The sequence below is a fragment of the Penicillium malachiteum genome (genome assembly GCF_028827825.1).
Source record: "Penicillium malachiteum strain IBT 17515 chromosome Unknown utg000005l:1.0-9002435.0:326005.0-9005861.0, whole genome shotgun sequence".
In the NCBI taxonomy this organism is placed as follows: Eukaryota; Fungi; Ascomycota; class Eurotiomycetes; order Eurotiales; family Aspergillaceae; genus Penicillium; species Penicillium malachiteum.
This window is the reverse complement of record NW_026643099.1, coordinates 2236615-2252693: the sequence shown is the minus strand read 5'-3', so window position 1 is coordinate 2252693 and position 16079 is coordinate 2236615. Positions and strand designations below refer to the sequence as shown.

At 47.2% G+C, this 16079-nt stretch overlaps 5 protein-coding genes across 5 annotated transcripts; 1 reads left to right on the top strand and 4 right to left on the bottom strand.

Annotated features, from left to right (window-relative positions):
* Window positions 1–140: 140 nt before the first annotated feature.
* On the bottom strand, window positions 141–1313 carry N7483_010851 (uncharacterized protein; the record flags this gene model as incomplete). The annotated part of the gene is made up of 2 exons (XM_057094278.1): window positions 141–785; window positions 843–1313. 2 exons carry the CDS (start codon window positions 1311–1313, stop codon window positions 141–143), a joined length of 1116 nt encoding a protein of 371 aa, XP_056940249.1.
* A 506-nt stretch (window positions 1314–1819) lies between these two features.
* On the bottom strand, window positions 1820–2441 carry N7483_010850 (GFA family protein; the record flags this gene model as incomplete). Its single annotated transcript, XM_057094277.1, has 2 exons — window positions 1820–2245; window positions 2319–2441. The coding sequence occupies 2 exons, from the start codon at window positions 2439–2441 to the stop codon at window positions 1820–1822; spliced, it is 549 nt and encodes a 182-aa protein (XP_056940248.1).
* Window positions 2442–4530: 2089 nt separating this feature from the next.
* On the bottom strand, window positions 4531–6237 carry N7483_010849 (putative DNA-directed RNA polymerase III RPC4; the record flags this gene model as incomplete). The annotated part of the gene is made up of 1 exon (XM_057094276.1): window positions 4531–6237. One exon carries the CDS (start codon window positions 6235–6237, stop codon window positions 4531–4533), a length of 1707 nt encoding a protein of 568 aa, XP_056940247.1.
* Window positions 6238–7043: 806 nt separating this feature from the next.
* Window positions 7044–9032, bottom strand: N7483_010848 (putative C6 finger domain protein; the record flags this gene model as incomplete). The annotated part of the gene is made up of 2 exons (XM_057094275.1): window positions 7044–8210; window positions 8313–9032. The coding sequence occupies 2 exons, from the start codon at window positions 9030–9032 to the stop codon at window positions 7044–7046; spliced, it is 1887 nt and encodes a 628-aa protein (XP_056940246.1).
* A 4377-nt stretch (window positions 9033–13409) lies between these two features.
* Window positions 13410–15373, top strand: N7483_010847 (cyclin family protein; the record flags this gene model as incomplete). Its single annotated transcript, XM_057094274.1, has 4 exons — window positions 13410–13421; window positions 13566–14465; window positions 14522–15061; window positions 15131–15373. The coding sequence occupies 4 exons, from the start codon at window positions 13410–13412 to the stop codon at window positions 15371–15373; spliced, it is 1695 nt and encodes a 564-aa protein (XP_056940245.1).
* Between the last annotated feature and the right edge of the window lie 706 nt (window positions 15374–16079).

Below are 16079 nucleotides of genomic sequence, written 5' to 3'. Positions count from 1 at the left end.
TAGGCTAAATTATAGGGGCGGAAGGTCTGGAGTAGTTGATTCATATTATAGAGAATGTGACAGGTATCACGAGTCATTGCTTATCAAATGCGCCCACAGACCTTCTAAGCTTGGAGGTACTCGAGCTGTTGTTTTTATTCCTAGCTCTTAGAATTGAGCTCATCGAGTGCATGCAAATTCTCTCGAACCGAAAGCAGTTCTTCATTCACCTTACTCCAGACTTGCAGTCTGGAAGTAGGGTCTTCACAATATGGCATCTGTACCTCCTTCCAGATACGATTGAAGTAATTGCCTCCTCCAGATGCGCCCTGCTCTCCTACCCCCTGAAGGTCTGGATTCGGCCCGAATTTTGGGTTGGTGGCCAAATTAATCAGAGACAAGCTGGCTTGCTCGATGGAAATGCCAATGTTGCGCACCAGAAATTCGTTGATTGACTTCTTCAAAGCTCCTGCGTAGGTCGTGACGTTGTTCTTTTCCGAGAAGTTCCAAATACCAGAATGCGCAAATCCAGGGTGTGTACCGTTGATGGTAATATGACGGTACTTCTCATGCAACAAGAAACGGCGCTGGACCTCTCCAATCCAAGTTTGGAGATACAGCTTGTTGTTTGCATACAAGTGTCCTCTTGCGTGGATGGGCAGTTCCTCGCAGCGATTCATATTTTCAGGGTCAAAGTGACCTTCAAATAGCTTGGATGAAACGCTGCAAACAATTCTCGGCTGCGCGCTTTGAGCCAGGGAATCAAGTACTCGGTAGGTCAGAAGAACATGAGAGAGAAGATTGACCTATACCATTATTAATATTTAGTCGCGCATGGCAGAAATGGAGAGAGCTGAACATACCTGGTGCACGATCTGGAACCCATCATTGGTTGCAAGCTGCTCATCTGCAGAGTGTGGAGCCATCCCAGCATTATTGAAGAGAATATCCAGAGCTCGGCCGGTGTCGAGCCACTTTTGGGCAAATGCATCAATGCTATCCATGTCGGTCATGTTGATTGGCCACCATTCGATAATTGAAGAGTGACCCGCAGATTTAGCCAATTCAATACATTGTTCTACAGCAACAGAAGGGGATGTCTCCCATTTGGGCGGCTCTCGGCACCCAAAAATCAGATTTGCGCCCCATTTTGCAAGGGTCTTCGCAGTCTCCAACCCGATTCCATTGTTGGCCCCTGTAATGATCGCCCATTTGCCCCGTATGTCTTGCTGGGGCACATCTTCTTCCGTTACAGTTTTCCAATTGAGACCTTTGATATCATTTATGAAGCACCATAGCTTTGAAGGACTCTGAGCCGAAACGTCAGTTGACATTTTTCAGGGGCAGGGCCAATGAGCCAATGGGATCAAGCCGGAAATCGTTCTCTTCGTGGTATGATCACCCAGGAAATATGGTATCAACGTGCTCAGGCTTTTTGGGTTGTATTTTTGATGTATGTAAAAAATCTCGATGAGCCAGTTGTGATGATTTGATATATCGCCATGTGGGAATCTTCACGCGGCCCGGAAGTGCGGGTGCGGCCCACGTGGAAGCTTCACTCTTTCTGGACTATGACACGGGCCTCCAGGTGGGCTAGAGTTGGCATGCCAAGATGGATGAGGAGTTGGCTTTCTTCCATTTCTCGACCAGTATGAATGTGTGGGGATACAAAAATGATATCCCGTTCTCCACTGACATTGAGCTGCATTCTAAGAAACGAACACACCTCATTTAAAGGTCAACATAGAGGACGATGAACCTAAATTTTCATAAGGAGATGAAACGATGACAAACTATCATATACACTTTCTCAGTCCTAGTACTCCATAGTTCGTCTTTCTCATAGAGACTCTTCTCGACGAGGTCCTCTTGGCGCATATGCCGATCCATCTACTTGCTCAATACCCTTAGCATCACACAACCATGCCACTCGATCCTTCGTATACTGCTCAATCCGAGGCTTCAACTTGGTCTCATGCAAATTGAAATCATCCACTGTACCAATGCGCAGAATACTACTTCCTGGGAAAGCCTCGCCAACGCGATACATTAACGAGCCACATCGCGAACAAAAGTAATTCGTCATCGCTTTTCCAGAGTCGATAGTCTTCGACTGGCTGAATTGACTCAATATCTCACGACCCCTTAGATGTCTAAGATGTGAGTCTGCGATGATGAAATTAGATGCGAACATTGATGCCGTGATTTTGCGGCAGTCTGTGCAGTGGCAGATAAAGGTATCAATTAAGCCGGGTCCTTTGGTCGGCTAAATAATAGCCACATTAGTATTACCGGACTCTAATGCTCAAATAGGCTGGGATATATGAGTTAAAACCCACAAAAGCTAGCTGAACCGCTCCACAGTAACATGTGGCTGTTGCCTCATCCTCTTTCGACCAGCCGTCTTCGGCACTCCCCGCAAGAGGAATATAAGATTGAGATTTGTCTGTCAATGCAGCCATCGTAATGCCTGGCCTTGAACTCGAATTTATCCCTAGCGCTAATCAAATATTGTTAAGGAACGAGGGATAAACAGGAATTTGTTTGCTCCATGTTACATTTACTATCAAAGACAAGACCTCGGCATGCTTTCAAATCTTTCTACCCCGCCTGCAACACTGGAACTTTCCATGAGTCAGACACGGATATTTTTTTCTATCATGATATGACAAATCAAGCATATTTCCGATTTTCTTTATGGGACTCAGACTCGGATGAACTGAACTTTTAGAATTTGATTACTCTCAACTTAGCCCAATGATAACTTGCACTGCTACTTGTCCATCATTGACCTTAAGATTACTTCTATTTGCAGCACTTGGGAGCTATTCTTTGAGATCAAGAGACATCTGGACAGACATCTGAATCATAGTAATTCATATCAAACCTCAAGCTCTCTTCAAATGTTACTAGTAGCTCTAGTTCAAGCACTTGAGATATGTACATTGCCACCACAGAATAAGCTTGACTGTACTCCAGTCCAGCTTATGCATATACCCTCTCTTTATCGCTCTGCTATACAGTGGGCCGTTCACGTAATGTATACTTTGATCTTATGTGATTCAAATTCAAGTTGATCATCGAAAAACTCCATTCATTTCTTTGAGAAATTTGAATGACATTAAACCCTCGACAATTTGAATACTTCATAGATAAAACCTCGAAAGGTTTGAACATTGTACCGTTAGATTGTGTATAGTTTCAATATTGCATTGATCGAACCATGTAACTTTCACACAAAATATGGAGTCCACTGCACAAGGTTTTAATACGGCATGGTTTTTAACACGTATATGTATCATTCGAACCTCGCTTGGTTCAAACTTTGCAACATTCAAACCTCGTTCAAACCTCGCCCACTTTGAATTTAGTCAACTGGTGAGTATTGAACCCCGTATCCATATGTTCAAACATCTGGAAGCTGAACACTTTCCAGCACTTAAGTGAGCAAACTTGGAGACGCGAGCCAGAATTGAATTCTATTATATCTCTTACATTTCGTACGCCCAGTCTTGTTGGGACTTGTAGGGCACAGTTGAATTTAGGCTGATTAGATTGGCTTACCGCCCACGCGTGTTTACATACTTTAAGTTCCCGGAAGTACTGTCTGGCAGATTGACACCGCCTTCTTAATTCGTGACAACCCTGCATGTTGCAGGGATTAGGTACCTACTATATGCGAGAATGATAACCAGCATTTTATTCTTCATTGATGCATCCAAATCATTAAATAGACAATCCTGTTATAAATCACAAGCTCATATGTCTTCCAAAAGAAAAGCTTTCAAGCTTGCAAGGTCTGGACAGTAAGTACGTCCAAGCGCTAAGCGAAATGCTTACTAAAACTCACGATGGAACCATGGAATTTATTCCTCACGCCCAACCTCATCCCTTCTATTTCTCACACAGGTTTCTCTATACACAAGATATCCTCTATTTCTGAAGTGATGCAATCTACAAACCAATAAATTTGCCATGGAGGGTCTATCAAAGGATGACTTATAAATGGCGGAATATATTGGTCTTGTAGGTTGCATCAATCCAGGAAATAGTTGGTATCTTTGTTATGGAGTACCTGGGTCTAGTATCTTAATAGTAGTCCCTACTATTAAGATACTATTTGTGGCTATTATTAGCATTTGAGGGATGTCTTCTATGGTTATTTTTGAGGAGCTATTTATGGAGTATGGGGCATATGCATGTGTCCGAGTCTGTTATAGGGTGAAATCAGTCTAGGATAGGGGCATGGCTGAAGAGCAGCCTAAATGCTTTCGAATACATATGAAGTTCATTCATCTGAGTCTCTTTTTCTTACTACTCAGTAGACTCGGATTCAGCACATCATGGTCCCCTGGTAATCTTTTTCGATGCGTGGACCCTTGTCTATATTCGAGAAAGCATGCTATGAAAGCATTTTACAGGAGCCCTAGACTCGGAGTGCACATGAGGTAAGGGAAACTTGGTCCGTAAATTCGAGGAATTGATTCATAGGTTTTAAAGAACTTCTATTTACATCATAAGAATAAACTCAATCAACTCATCTTTGTATTATCATAGCATGGCATCCCAGTTCGGCATAACCGTAAACTTGCCCGAAAGCTGACCCATAGACCAAGCCTGGTGTCTGGTATCATCCTTCGCCAACTGACCAGATTGATCGGGCTCGGGTTGAGACACGATCAGCGCTTCCTGTACGAAGTCCACTGCAGCTGCACGGTCCAATTCGAAGCTGATGCCACCCCAGTCCATCGTCACGCGACCAGACTTGTGGACGTTTAATTTGCCCACGCGGCCGGCTGGTAAGGACCAGTTTGTTGCGGCGGTGATGAGCTTAGATGGACCATCTGAAACGGTTTCACCGGTTACCTCGACATCGGCATCCTCTCCATTCTCGGTTTTCACTTCCGGTTGAGCCTGAGGCCGGGGTTGAGATTGTGTGGTTTGTGGGGCGGGTGCGTCGTTGGAGTTTGCAAGTGAGAGGTTGGGCGTCATGGGCGGGAATTGCATGAGGAAAAGATGTCCAAGGAGATGTTCGTTCGCCAATTTCTCAATGGGGGCTTCTTCATTATCTTGGTCGAGACCATCGTCCATGTTTGTGTCTGTTTCGGCGGGTTGTGACTTCTCTGCTTCTGCTTCTGGCTCTGCTTGTGGCTGTGCTTCGGGCTCTGGTTCTGGCTCCGGCTCTCGGTGAGTAAGAAGTTCTCGAATATGCTCGAGATCTGCAAGGTGGCGGTCGTATTCATCGATCTCTTCCTTGGTGCGTAGAAGTTCGCGGGGGTCTCGCTTGACCTTCGTTGGAGGGATGACTTCCTTGCTCTCCACAGGCTTGCGCTCCGCCGACTTAGGATCCGATGTCTTTCGACGCACGCGGTATCTCTGTCTAGGCAATCCATCATCCTCAGCAATTGGAAGATCCTCCATAGGTAAATCGTTTTCGTCTGAGGGCTCCTCTTTGACTTCAGGCTGGGATGTAGCGATATCCTCCTCGGTGCTCGAAATCTCCTCAGCAGCCTCCTGTTGAGCCTTCTCCCGAATCTCCGCCGCCTTAGCAGAGCTGGATTCCATGTTAACATGGATCACCCTCTCCTCGTGCTCGTGCCGCGTCACACGAACAGGACGTAATCCTCTCGCCCGACGGCCCCGACTTGGCATCTTGCCCTTCACATCTTCTGCACTATCCCAGTCATCATCACTCTCGATATTGATCTGGTCAATGCTTGTCGCCAAATCATCGCCCGAGGAATCATCGTCGCGGCCCCGCGATCCAGCAGTAAATGTAGAGCGCATACGACCACGTCCTTGACCACCACCACGACCTCTGAAAGCACCGCCGAATGTAGAACCCAAGGGACCACCGACTCCACCACCCATAGCTCCACCGCGTCCGCGGAAAGAACCTCTGCCTCGGCCATTATCTTTTCCTCGCTGAATAGCAGCAGCCTCTTTCAATCGTTCATTATTTCGCTCTTGTTCAATTTTCTCGATGGCGTCACGCTCTTCCTTGCTCTTTCGCTGGACTGCCTTCGGCCGGAATTTCAGTGGCTTGGGACCGGTGTCAGCGCCCAATGCTGAGGGCGCGCGCGATGCGGGTGTGATGCTGCCTCCTGGAGGCGCGCGTTTCGTCAATGATTGCAGACGTTGCACTGGAGGGCGACCTGAGGGGCCTGGGGTAGCGCTGGACCCGGGTGCATTTGTAGATTCTGCGGAGCCTTCTGGCTTTGCGATTGTTCGTCTGGGACCTGCTCTCGGAGGAGGCATAGTGGTGATGCGCACAGCACTAAGCTGTGGAAAAGTTTTCGCAGGCGAGGTTTTATTTGTCTGTAGAGAGCTCGATTGTGAATTTGAGACAGGCTGGAGATAATTGAGAGTTGGCAAGACTGGAATAAAGGTAAGAGTCGTAAAAGTCGTAGTATCCCCACGTCAAAAAGTTGATCAGCTCAAAAATGTTGCGGAGCCATCTCACCGCCATTAGTCACGTGACTTATATTCAGTGAATGTCGCGACGAGTTCAGGGCTCCGAGTATGCAAATAGCTTTAGAATCAGTTAAAATTTTGAGATAAGAAGAAAGTTGAAATGGTAAAACTGAATTGATTCCCAAACTACTCATGCGAACAAACAAAGACCCGTAACACCTTATACAGCCCGGACTGGCCCCTCCGCTACCTGCATCCACCGAAAGTATATATCTTCCCGCTACTAGTACTTCAAGGTTGACTTGAACCACAAGGAAAACAAAAAAAATCCGAGATTAGCAAGACAAGCAGGCAGCTATTGGTCTGGAAAGAGTGAATGGAATGATAAAAAAATTATCCGCGAACACGTAGACGCCGACAAAAAATCAACCCGCTAGACTTTGTATAAATCGGGATTGGGGAAGAAAGAGTGTAAGGGTGAGATGTAGAGAGAAAGGAGTGTCAAGCCTCCCTTTTATGAGCGAGGAGAAAGTTTCAAAGGAGAGTAGAAGGGTGGAGAAGATGGCGGTGAGAATGAAGGAGAGAGAGATATGGTGATGATGATGATGAGATGATGTTGGTGGGGAGGGAGGAAACGTATGAGCTGAAGACTAACGCTTCCGCTTCTTGTTCTTGTCGGCAAGAGAAGCAGAGGCCAGGGGAGTACCAGGCATTATAAAGTCGAGTAAATCTTCTTCTCCATCATCGAGTCGCTTCACAGGGACGCCCATGTGGCGTCCATAACGGCCCTTGCGTCCGTTGCCCTCATCTTCACTGATGCAGCCTTCACATCCGATACCAGCATCCTTGCAACGACCACATGGGCGCTGGCGATCACAGCCCTTCTTACTCTTGCGGCATCGTTGGCAGCGGGGCTTTGTAGAAAGATCCTCTTCATCAGCGCCGAGTTGATGCTGGAAGTTAACGGATCCTCCAGAAACCTTGCGGGAGGAGACTGGGCTGAGAGGCGGGACAGGCGCAACGACCTTTTCAGACGGCTTGCGTGGCGCAGGGGCTACAGTCTTGGTCTTTAGTTTGGGCAAAGACTTTTGGCTGCGAGGCTTTGCGGACATTGGACGGCTCTTGGGCTTCTTCGCCTTGGGAGCAAATTCTTTGTACAAAGCATCCTCTTCGGCCTCGCTCTTGATGCCGTCGTCAAGACCATCTGAACTGTGATCGCTGCTGTCTGCACTGGGCAGAATGTCATCAAGACGTTTGTGATGACGTTTGATGGCGCCAGGAGGAAGCATTGGAGATGACTCCAGTCTGCGACGAGCTGGCAAGTCATCTTCCTCTTCGCTAAAGTCCTCGCCATCGCTGGTGGCACCAGTCGATGAGGCGGCATCAGCAGCGCCGCTGAAGGCATCATCGAGTGTTGATGCCGATGTACGCCCATGGGAGAAGTTTGAAGCATCGCCCAGGCGGATCAGTTGCATTGCAACATCTTCATCAGAGATGCAGCTTGCGATAGTTGGATCTGGGGTGGGCAGAACGCCAGCACCACTCACGCGTGGGGCAGAGTTACTGAAGGGCACACGGTTCGCATTTTCGGGAACGACTGGTGTCGCATATACTGAGTTGCGTCCTGAATGTACCCCATATTCACTGTGACCATAGCTTTGAGGCGATGGTAGAGCTTGTTGGTACCCGTATGGGCGATGAGTGGGACGAGCAAAAGGTGAGCCGGCACCTTCTTGTCCAACTGACCGACGCTGAGGAGAGATGGAGGAGGTCGAGGTGGTGAGAGGGACTTGAGGAGGAGCGAAGAGTGGAAGTTCCTATAAGAAAGAATGATTAGCCAATGATATTATGGGATTTTTTAGGTGAGTAGAAAAAAGTAGACGAAAGGCATTCGATGTCAATCGTAGTGGGATACTTACCGAGCTGTCAAACTTTGGTCGTTTGCGACGACCATCTTGAAGTATATTCTCCATACTTATTTCTGAGCTGGCGAATGCATCGCCTCGTGATCTGCGACTATAGCTGTCCTCACTATCGCTCATGAGATCCTCATCTGGGAAGCCAGCATGACTCGAACCACGGCTTTTGTTACCGCTACGTGAGCCTTGCTTGTGCTGAGAAGCGCTTCGAAGACTTCGGTTAGATGGAGATGTGCTGCGCTTTCTAGCGAGGCGAGAGGATGGCCGCGATGGCTGATCCAGGGCCGGCGCTACAGCATCCATCCCAAAAGGCTCACCCAAACTGGGCCGCTTGCGCTCCACAGGATAACCACCATAAAAGTGATCCGTATAAGGTTGAATGGGAATGACCCGCACATACACAGTCATGTTATTCTTGAGGTTCTCATACCTTGCGATCAGGGTGGTGCCATGTTCATCCTCAAAGCTCACCCCACTGGCGGTCCCATCGTAGATGCCATAGAAATTTTTGACCGTCGTCACAATCGAATCCGTTGTATCATGCGGGTAAATTTGGACGCGCATAGGAATTCGAGCTCGTACTTTGGAGTTTTCGTCCAAAAGCAGCTCGAATGCGACGTTCTTGGGCACGGGGCTCTTGAGCGACAGGTCTCGAGAGCCATCCACCACAACCGACTGCTCTGTCAGAGCAGAGTACCCGTCATTCAAGACCGCTTGCATAGTGGGCAAGTCTAAAATATCAGGAAGTCCTCTGCTGCTAAAAAGCGATGACTGCATCAACCCACTGTTTTTATGATGGAGGAGAAGGAGGAGGAGGAGGAGAGAGCGGGTTGGATGGGATCCATGACTGGGGCTACAGGCAAAGTTTTCGGTGCAGAGGGGAGGGGAGGATCCATCTAACCTACCACAGTTATAGGGATTCGGAAAGATTGGCAGGTGGATGTACCACCCCCGGGTTGGCGATGGAGGAAATAGGTGGACGCAGGGCTTTTCGATGGGGATGGAGGGGGAAGTTGGGTGTCGCAACCGAGAATGACCCGGAAGAGGCAGAATAGGACGACCTAGCACGAACTCCGAACCCAATGTTAGTACAATGGTAATCTCAAGGAATCAAGTTCATCCAAAAGATGAAGTTCGTCTCAGGAGGATGGAAAAATGGTCGTTGATTAGCCGAGTCCGGCCGACCTTGGGGGGAGAGGACGACGAGAGCCAGACAGCAGACTCGGAAGAGGATGGAGAGAAACGTAGACACACCTAGTAAAGATCCAGACGAATTCAACCGGATCGCAGAGACTCCGAAATGTCTACTGCGAGGTTAAATGGGTAAAACGATGGTTGGCAGTCGAGTCAGTTGTGGGTGGAGGATTGTCGTTGAACTTCTACGAAGAGCGCTTTGGGGGGGTGGGCTATGTCAGCGGTGACTCTCACAGTAGCCGAGAGGAGGTTCAGGTACCTCAACAACCAAATAGCAGAGAATATCCCAAATTGATAAATCAAGCGGGATAGGCGGGGAGGTGGGATTTGAAGGAGGAAGGTTGAGTGGGTGCGTACGATGGTTTCACCTAAAGCGAGAAAACGGCCTGTCTGGGTCGGTGACATGGCGATTTGCACTTCCGCCCAAGCTTTCTCATCACATTCCATGTTTTTGCCTCCTTCTACCTAATTAGAACAGACGATAGAGTAGATTTAAGACAAAAGAAATATTATTCATTTTTAATTAAGTTGAAATTTCTACTATACATTTAGTCAAATTGACATTGATTGACCTCACCCGATCATTTCGCAAAGCGCATGTCTGTCGCAAGCCGTAATGCTCTTGCGCCGAGCATCCTGTCTAACCATCCGGTAAAGATTCAATGTAGATCCAACTCAGTCTGCTTAAATAGAATACTACTGCTCGAATTTCTATGGAAGAAAACTATGCTTTGTGGCCATCCTGCTTTGCGCAACCCGGGGACCTTGTCGGAGGCCAACGCCTGTTCATAAACATGAACACTAACTCCGAAATTTAGACTCAACAACTCATAACCAATGGAATGACTTAATAGGCCAATATTCGCAACAGACCCCAACTGCTTGGGTGGCCACACCTTGTCGCACATTGGCGACCATTTGCATCCATGCAAATCGCATGGATCCTTGTCGCATCACCCATCCAGGCCTTTCAGAATACCTTAAATTCTGATGCGACAAACCTAGCGCCCTGGAATTCGGCAAGAATCGCAAGGCGCGGGGAAAGAGTTCATGGTTGCGGCGGTTTCAGCAAGCCCGATATGCCCCAGGTAAATAGCGCGCAGCCCCCAAAGCAGCCAGATCAGCCAAATCACCAAAAATAACGATTAGGGAAAACCAATCTCTCCCAAAGATACAATCGCATGACTGATGGTCGTCACGGCATGTTTCGCATGATCTGCGCCGGCTGATTTTACCCCTCCTCGGGACCTACGTAAGAATAGCAAAGGGATGGGTTACAGAGCATTTCTCTCTTGAACCTTGCAGGAAATACAGTAGGAGAGAAGCCAAGCGCAAAGACCAAATGGAGGGGAAACAAGACATTTGGAAGGAAGAGAGTTACAGGGTACAAAACACAGAGAATGCTCTGCAAGACGCAAGACCGGGGAGGATGGGGAAATCACAAGGTTTCGTACATGTTACGGAGTTAATGAATCTTACTATAATTCGCAGGTTAGATGTCCAGCAGGAACAGGGCTTATTTGAATGGTTCATAAGATCCAATAGGAAGTGACTACGAAAATGGATTGACCAGACCGTGCAGGAAGATTGCAGTTAACGGAATCATTAGGGACCACTTAAAGGGCGGAAACCCGAATTGAGATCCCCGCACAAGTTTAGATTTTCGGAGCGGGTCAACAAAAAACGATGCCCAACTTTGTCGCAATGATGAGCGAGTTCGGATGCGCTTCGGCTGATCTAGAAAGTGCCAAATCGTTTACCGCTCGATCCGGCCCTGTAAAGCGGTGTGGATCACGTGGGCCCGCGTAACTAGCGCGTTGGGGAGGGTGGATCGACAGCCCTGGCGATTGTGGCCCCATATAACACTAAGAATTTATAAAAATTAAGTGGATTCGACTATTAGATAGGTTTTTAAAAGAGGTTAAATAGCATTTATCTTTCCCTCTCAAGATGGGAGAGATATTGATCTATATAGAAAATTGATGCCCCGGGGGAAGACGTGACGATAAGCTCTTGACGTCACTGATAAGCTGATAAGAATATCTTGGCGTGGACAACGCATCATGCAAATGGTGCAAACATACCAAACTATGAGTCAAACAGGTCAAACAAGTTAAGCTTCCACGGCTACCAAATTATACATGGCACCAGGTACACTTTGCTTGAGTATGGTGGTTCGACAAATATGGAGTCAAAACATCCTGCTCTAACATTTGGTTCTGGAGTATGCAGTTATTCAGTATGTACGGAGTACTAGTTGCAGCCTGAGGTGCATGATCCACCTGGGCATACATGGACTAATGGATTGATTAATCGGAATATATTCTTGGCAGGTCTCGCCAGTGGCGCTCCACCTCAGCAAAGGGAATTCGGAAAATGTGGTGCTAGTACGGATATGAACATCCACAATACTAATTAATCTATGACTCCCAAGGTCGCAGTTGTATTTTGAATCTACATATTGCAAAGTTTTGTCTAATTTATCTCTTTATGTTCAAATGTTGGGTGAACTTGAAGTTACACATAGGACTAGTGACAGATAAAGCAATTTTAAAACCTAGACCGCCTTTCGTCTCATCATCTGCACACTGTCATGTCAAGTTTCATATTGACCTATCTCTATGATGAATCTATTCAAGATGTTCATATTTGAGTATGGACATTCAAGCACTTGAGTTTACATAGTTTATCTAACAACCTCTTCATGCACACGTGGGTGCGACCTGAGCAATCGAGACACCTCAGCCCTTCTGATCTCCATAGGAGTTGAGATTTTATGGAGGGAGATAACACTATCTATACCAACCAGGCAAAAATTAGTCTAATGTCCAGAAAATGGAATAGACGGAAAATTCGAGTCGTTTCGCTGCATGTAGGGAAAAGGCAGTGAAGCTATAACTATGTTTCCGGTGTTTGATTGGCCAAGCAAAAATTGGCAGAAATTAGAGGCGGTCTAAACATATGGGTTGCTTTGGCGCTGTGAAGCGAAACTACCACAGTACCTAGGTACCTTCCTCTATCAGAGCCTTGATACATATATGAATCTGTACAGGCTAAGCATAATTTGGTGTAAAGGGTGTCCGTTTAACAACGCTCAGAGTAAGCTCCAAATGGATTGTATCCAGCTGTACGGAGTATGTTGCGCATATCAGGCTGGCAGAATAATTGAGCATAGAGGCGGTCAACTGCAACTCCATTCTTCTCAGGTATGTCGCATATCCTTTTCATCGCAATAAAATTATGATTGCTCTGGTAAATAAACTGGTATCTTCAAGGAGATTGAAAATAAAAATTCATGAGTTCAAAAAACAATTCACCAGTCTGTTGAATGTTTGCAAAAAAATTGAATGTTGTATCATCCTAAATTGTGCAGATGTAATGCCGGCAGAATAAAGCGGTCTGAAGTCTGAAGGCGGTAGCCCTAACTCGATGGACGTGTATTGCCAGTATTATATTACCAGGGCGGTGAGATGTACTTTGTTTCTATTTAGTTGCTCTCTTTCTCTCACTTCCTCCCCTATCATTTCCTTTCTAGGATATATCTTTCAACTCGTTTTCACCGAGCCTCTTCCATTTCCAAAGCTTCCTTATTCAGAAATCAAAGCACGCCTTGAGCCACTGTTGTGAGTGGACCCGACCAACACGTTCCACTGGTGGGGCTTCCGGTTGCTGCGGCCCCATTCCAGTCACGGCTTGTCACATTTGTTTACAGGGCCCCAGCGTGTCTGCACGTGACATCCTCCAGGGCGAGTGTTTGTTTTGCTTGGCAGCCAATCATACACACTTTACCTGGCTACGGACCTGCTCATCCTCAACTCAGCAAAACGTAAACAAACCCACTCCCCAGTCCATATCGACAACCAACGTGTCAATTTGACAAAAAATATCTGGGAACTGAGAAAAATGGATGCCAAGGTATGTACTCACGTCTTTCTTCTCTATTTACCCCAAGTCTGGTTCTCGAGGCATAGTGTTGGTATAGTATCAAGGGCCTCGGGATCCATGTTTACCAGGTTATTGTTCATGACAATTGCAAGTATACTAACAAGCAATGAAAAGCCGCAGCGTATTCGCGTCCGTGGGGATGAGAACGTGCCTCCTTCCTTACAAGACAATAAAGCTATTCACCAGCGCAACAAGTCCATGTCCGCGCTGAATGCGACTCAGGACACAAAGACCGGAACCCGACGAGCTTTTGGTGACATTAGCAATACCAAGAAACTTTCGCAAGCTAGTCGCGATGACTCTGCCGTCTTGAAGAAGCCAATTACAGAGGTCTCTGGGGAGCCAGTCCTTTCACAGCCAGCGCAGCGCCCAGCTTCCATGTCCGGCCTCAAAAATCTATTGACGAATGCCACTGCGAAGCCCGTCAACCCCGCTGGGAAGGCTCAGACCTCCAAGACAATCAAGCACAGCAACGCTGTCTTCCGTGATCAGCTTGAACCCGTCGTCGAAAAGGAGACATCCAAGGAAAATACGATCGCCCACCCTGTTCGCGAAACCAACCCCAAGACCGAAGGACGAGTTCCATCAAAGGAGACCAAAGAGATTTCGAAGAAGGAAATCTCAGTTGTGCCTGTTGCTGAAGAGAAGTCTGACCACGATGACTATGTGGTTATTGAGTCTGATGCGATCCATTCTGAGGCGGAAGAACTTAACACCGCCGCTGTCGCCTTGAAGCAAACAACTATTACACATCTTGCCTCGGAGGAGCCTGACGAGTACTGGGAAGATGAAGTTAGCCATGACGCGTCTGCTTCGCGCATGGATAACACTACCTGCAGCACCACTGCCATCATCTATCCCATGTTTTCATCGAACACTAAAGGCCAGATCCTCCAAGCCAAGAAGATTGTGGATGCTAGCCGTACACCAGAAGAGGTTGAAGAAGAAGCCTGGGATCCCAGCATGGTTGCCGAATACGATTCGGAGATCTTTCTCCACCTGCGCACAAAGGAGGTTTGTTTAACTATCCTTCGATCATAGAGATGTGTGTATATACTGACTTTCATCAGGTTGCCATGATTCCCGTTCATGATTATATGAACAACCAGGCGGAAATTCAGTGGTCTATGCGCGCTGTTCTCATGGATTGGCTGGTCCAGGTTCACTTCCGCTTTTCTCTCCTTCCTGAGACTCTGTATCTCTGCGTGAACTACATTGATCGTTTCCTCTCTCACAAAATTGTGTCCCTTGGCAAGCTTCAGCTTGTGGGCGCTACTGCTCTCTTCATTGCAGCCAAGTATGAGGAGATTACAGCTCCCTCTGTGCAGGAGATTGTCTACATGGTTGATGGAGGCTATACAGTCGATGAAATTTTGAAGGCCGAACGCTTCATGCTTGCCATTTTGAACTACGACCTGGGATGGCCTGGCCCAATGAGCTTTCTGCGTCGTATCAGCAAGGCTGACGATTATGACCTCGACACTCGAACCGTCGCCAAGTACTTCATTGAACTGACAATCATGGATGAGCGCTTCGTGTCAACCCTCCCCAGCTATGCCGCTGCTGGTGCCCACTGCCTAGCTCGTATGATGCTGCGCAAGGGAGTATGGGTAAGCTTTTTTATATCATGGGCAAATAAGCCGCCTTTCTGTCGCCGCATTCACTAACATCTTTTCTAGACCCCTGCCCACGCATTCTGGAGTGGTTATCTCTACATTCAGTTAATTCCTCTCATGCGAACTATGCTTGATTGCTGCCAGAACCCCCAGACTCACCACCAGGCTATCTATGAGAAGTATCTCGACCGTCGCTTCAAGCGCGCCTCACTCTTTGTCGAGGGCGAGATGCAGCGTGGTTTCCAGCTCGATGCATCCACCCCCTGGCGCAATCCGGATCGCCTCGATGGCCTTGCTCACTACTAAGCTCAGTCTCTGGATTTCGTCAGGTTGAAAGTGCTTCAGCCTTGCTTACCACTAATCATCAATACCCCTACGTTCACTATCGCATATCTCATTTTGTTTTTCGTGCTTTAGGGAGTCTGACATTTGGAGCCAATATGGAGGGGGCCCAGTGGCGTTCTTCGTTTTTTATGTCCTCAGTTTCATGGGGGTTTTCTTTTCTATTTTCGATACTCACGATCCCGAGATGACTTGACGCCATTATTCCGGACGCGGGGAGTTTCACGGTCGGGCGGCGTTGATATTCTTTTTCCCCATTATTCCCTTGCGATACATACCTGCGGATCATGAGAATTTCGCATATTTTTCTCTTCTTTGTCCGTGGCATTTTTTTTTAAAAAACCCATGCCTTAATGACGGTCATTCTTGTGTTTTTACTTACTGATTTTACCCCCTTTGCACACCGAGCCAGTTGCTGTCCCTTCTTACTTTTGCCTTTGCATTTATTTGTACTCAGATACTGCATATGGAGTTATCGTTCGAAAAACAGAAACCCAGAAAAAAACATTGCATCGGTTTAGTGCCATGATCTTATTCCATGATTCTTTTATTCCAGTAGGGTTGTTCGTATCGCTAGTGACTTTAGATTGAAGTAGACAGGCAGCAACGATATCGTAAGATAGCCGTCAACCTGGGTCCTTTGTATGTAACATTTCTAGCCTCTATCTTT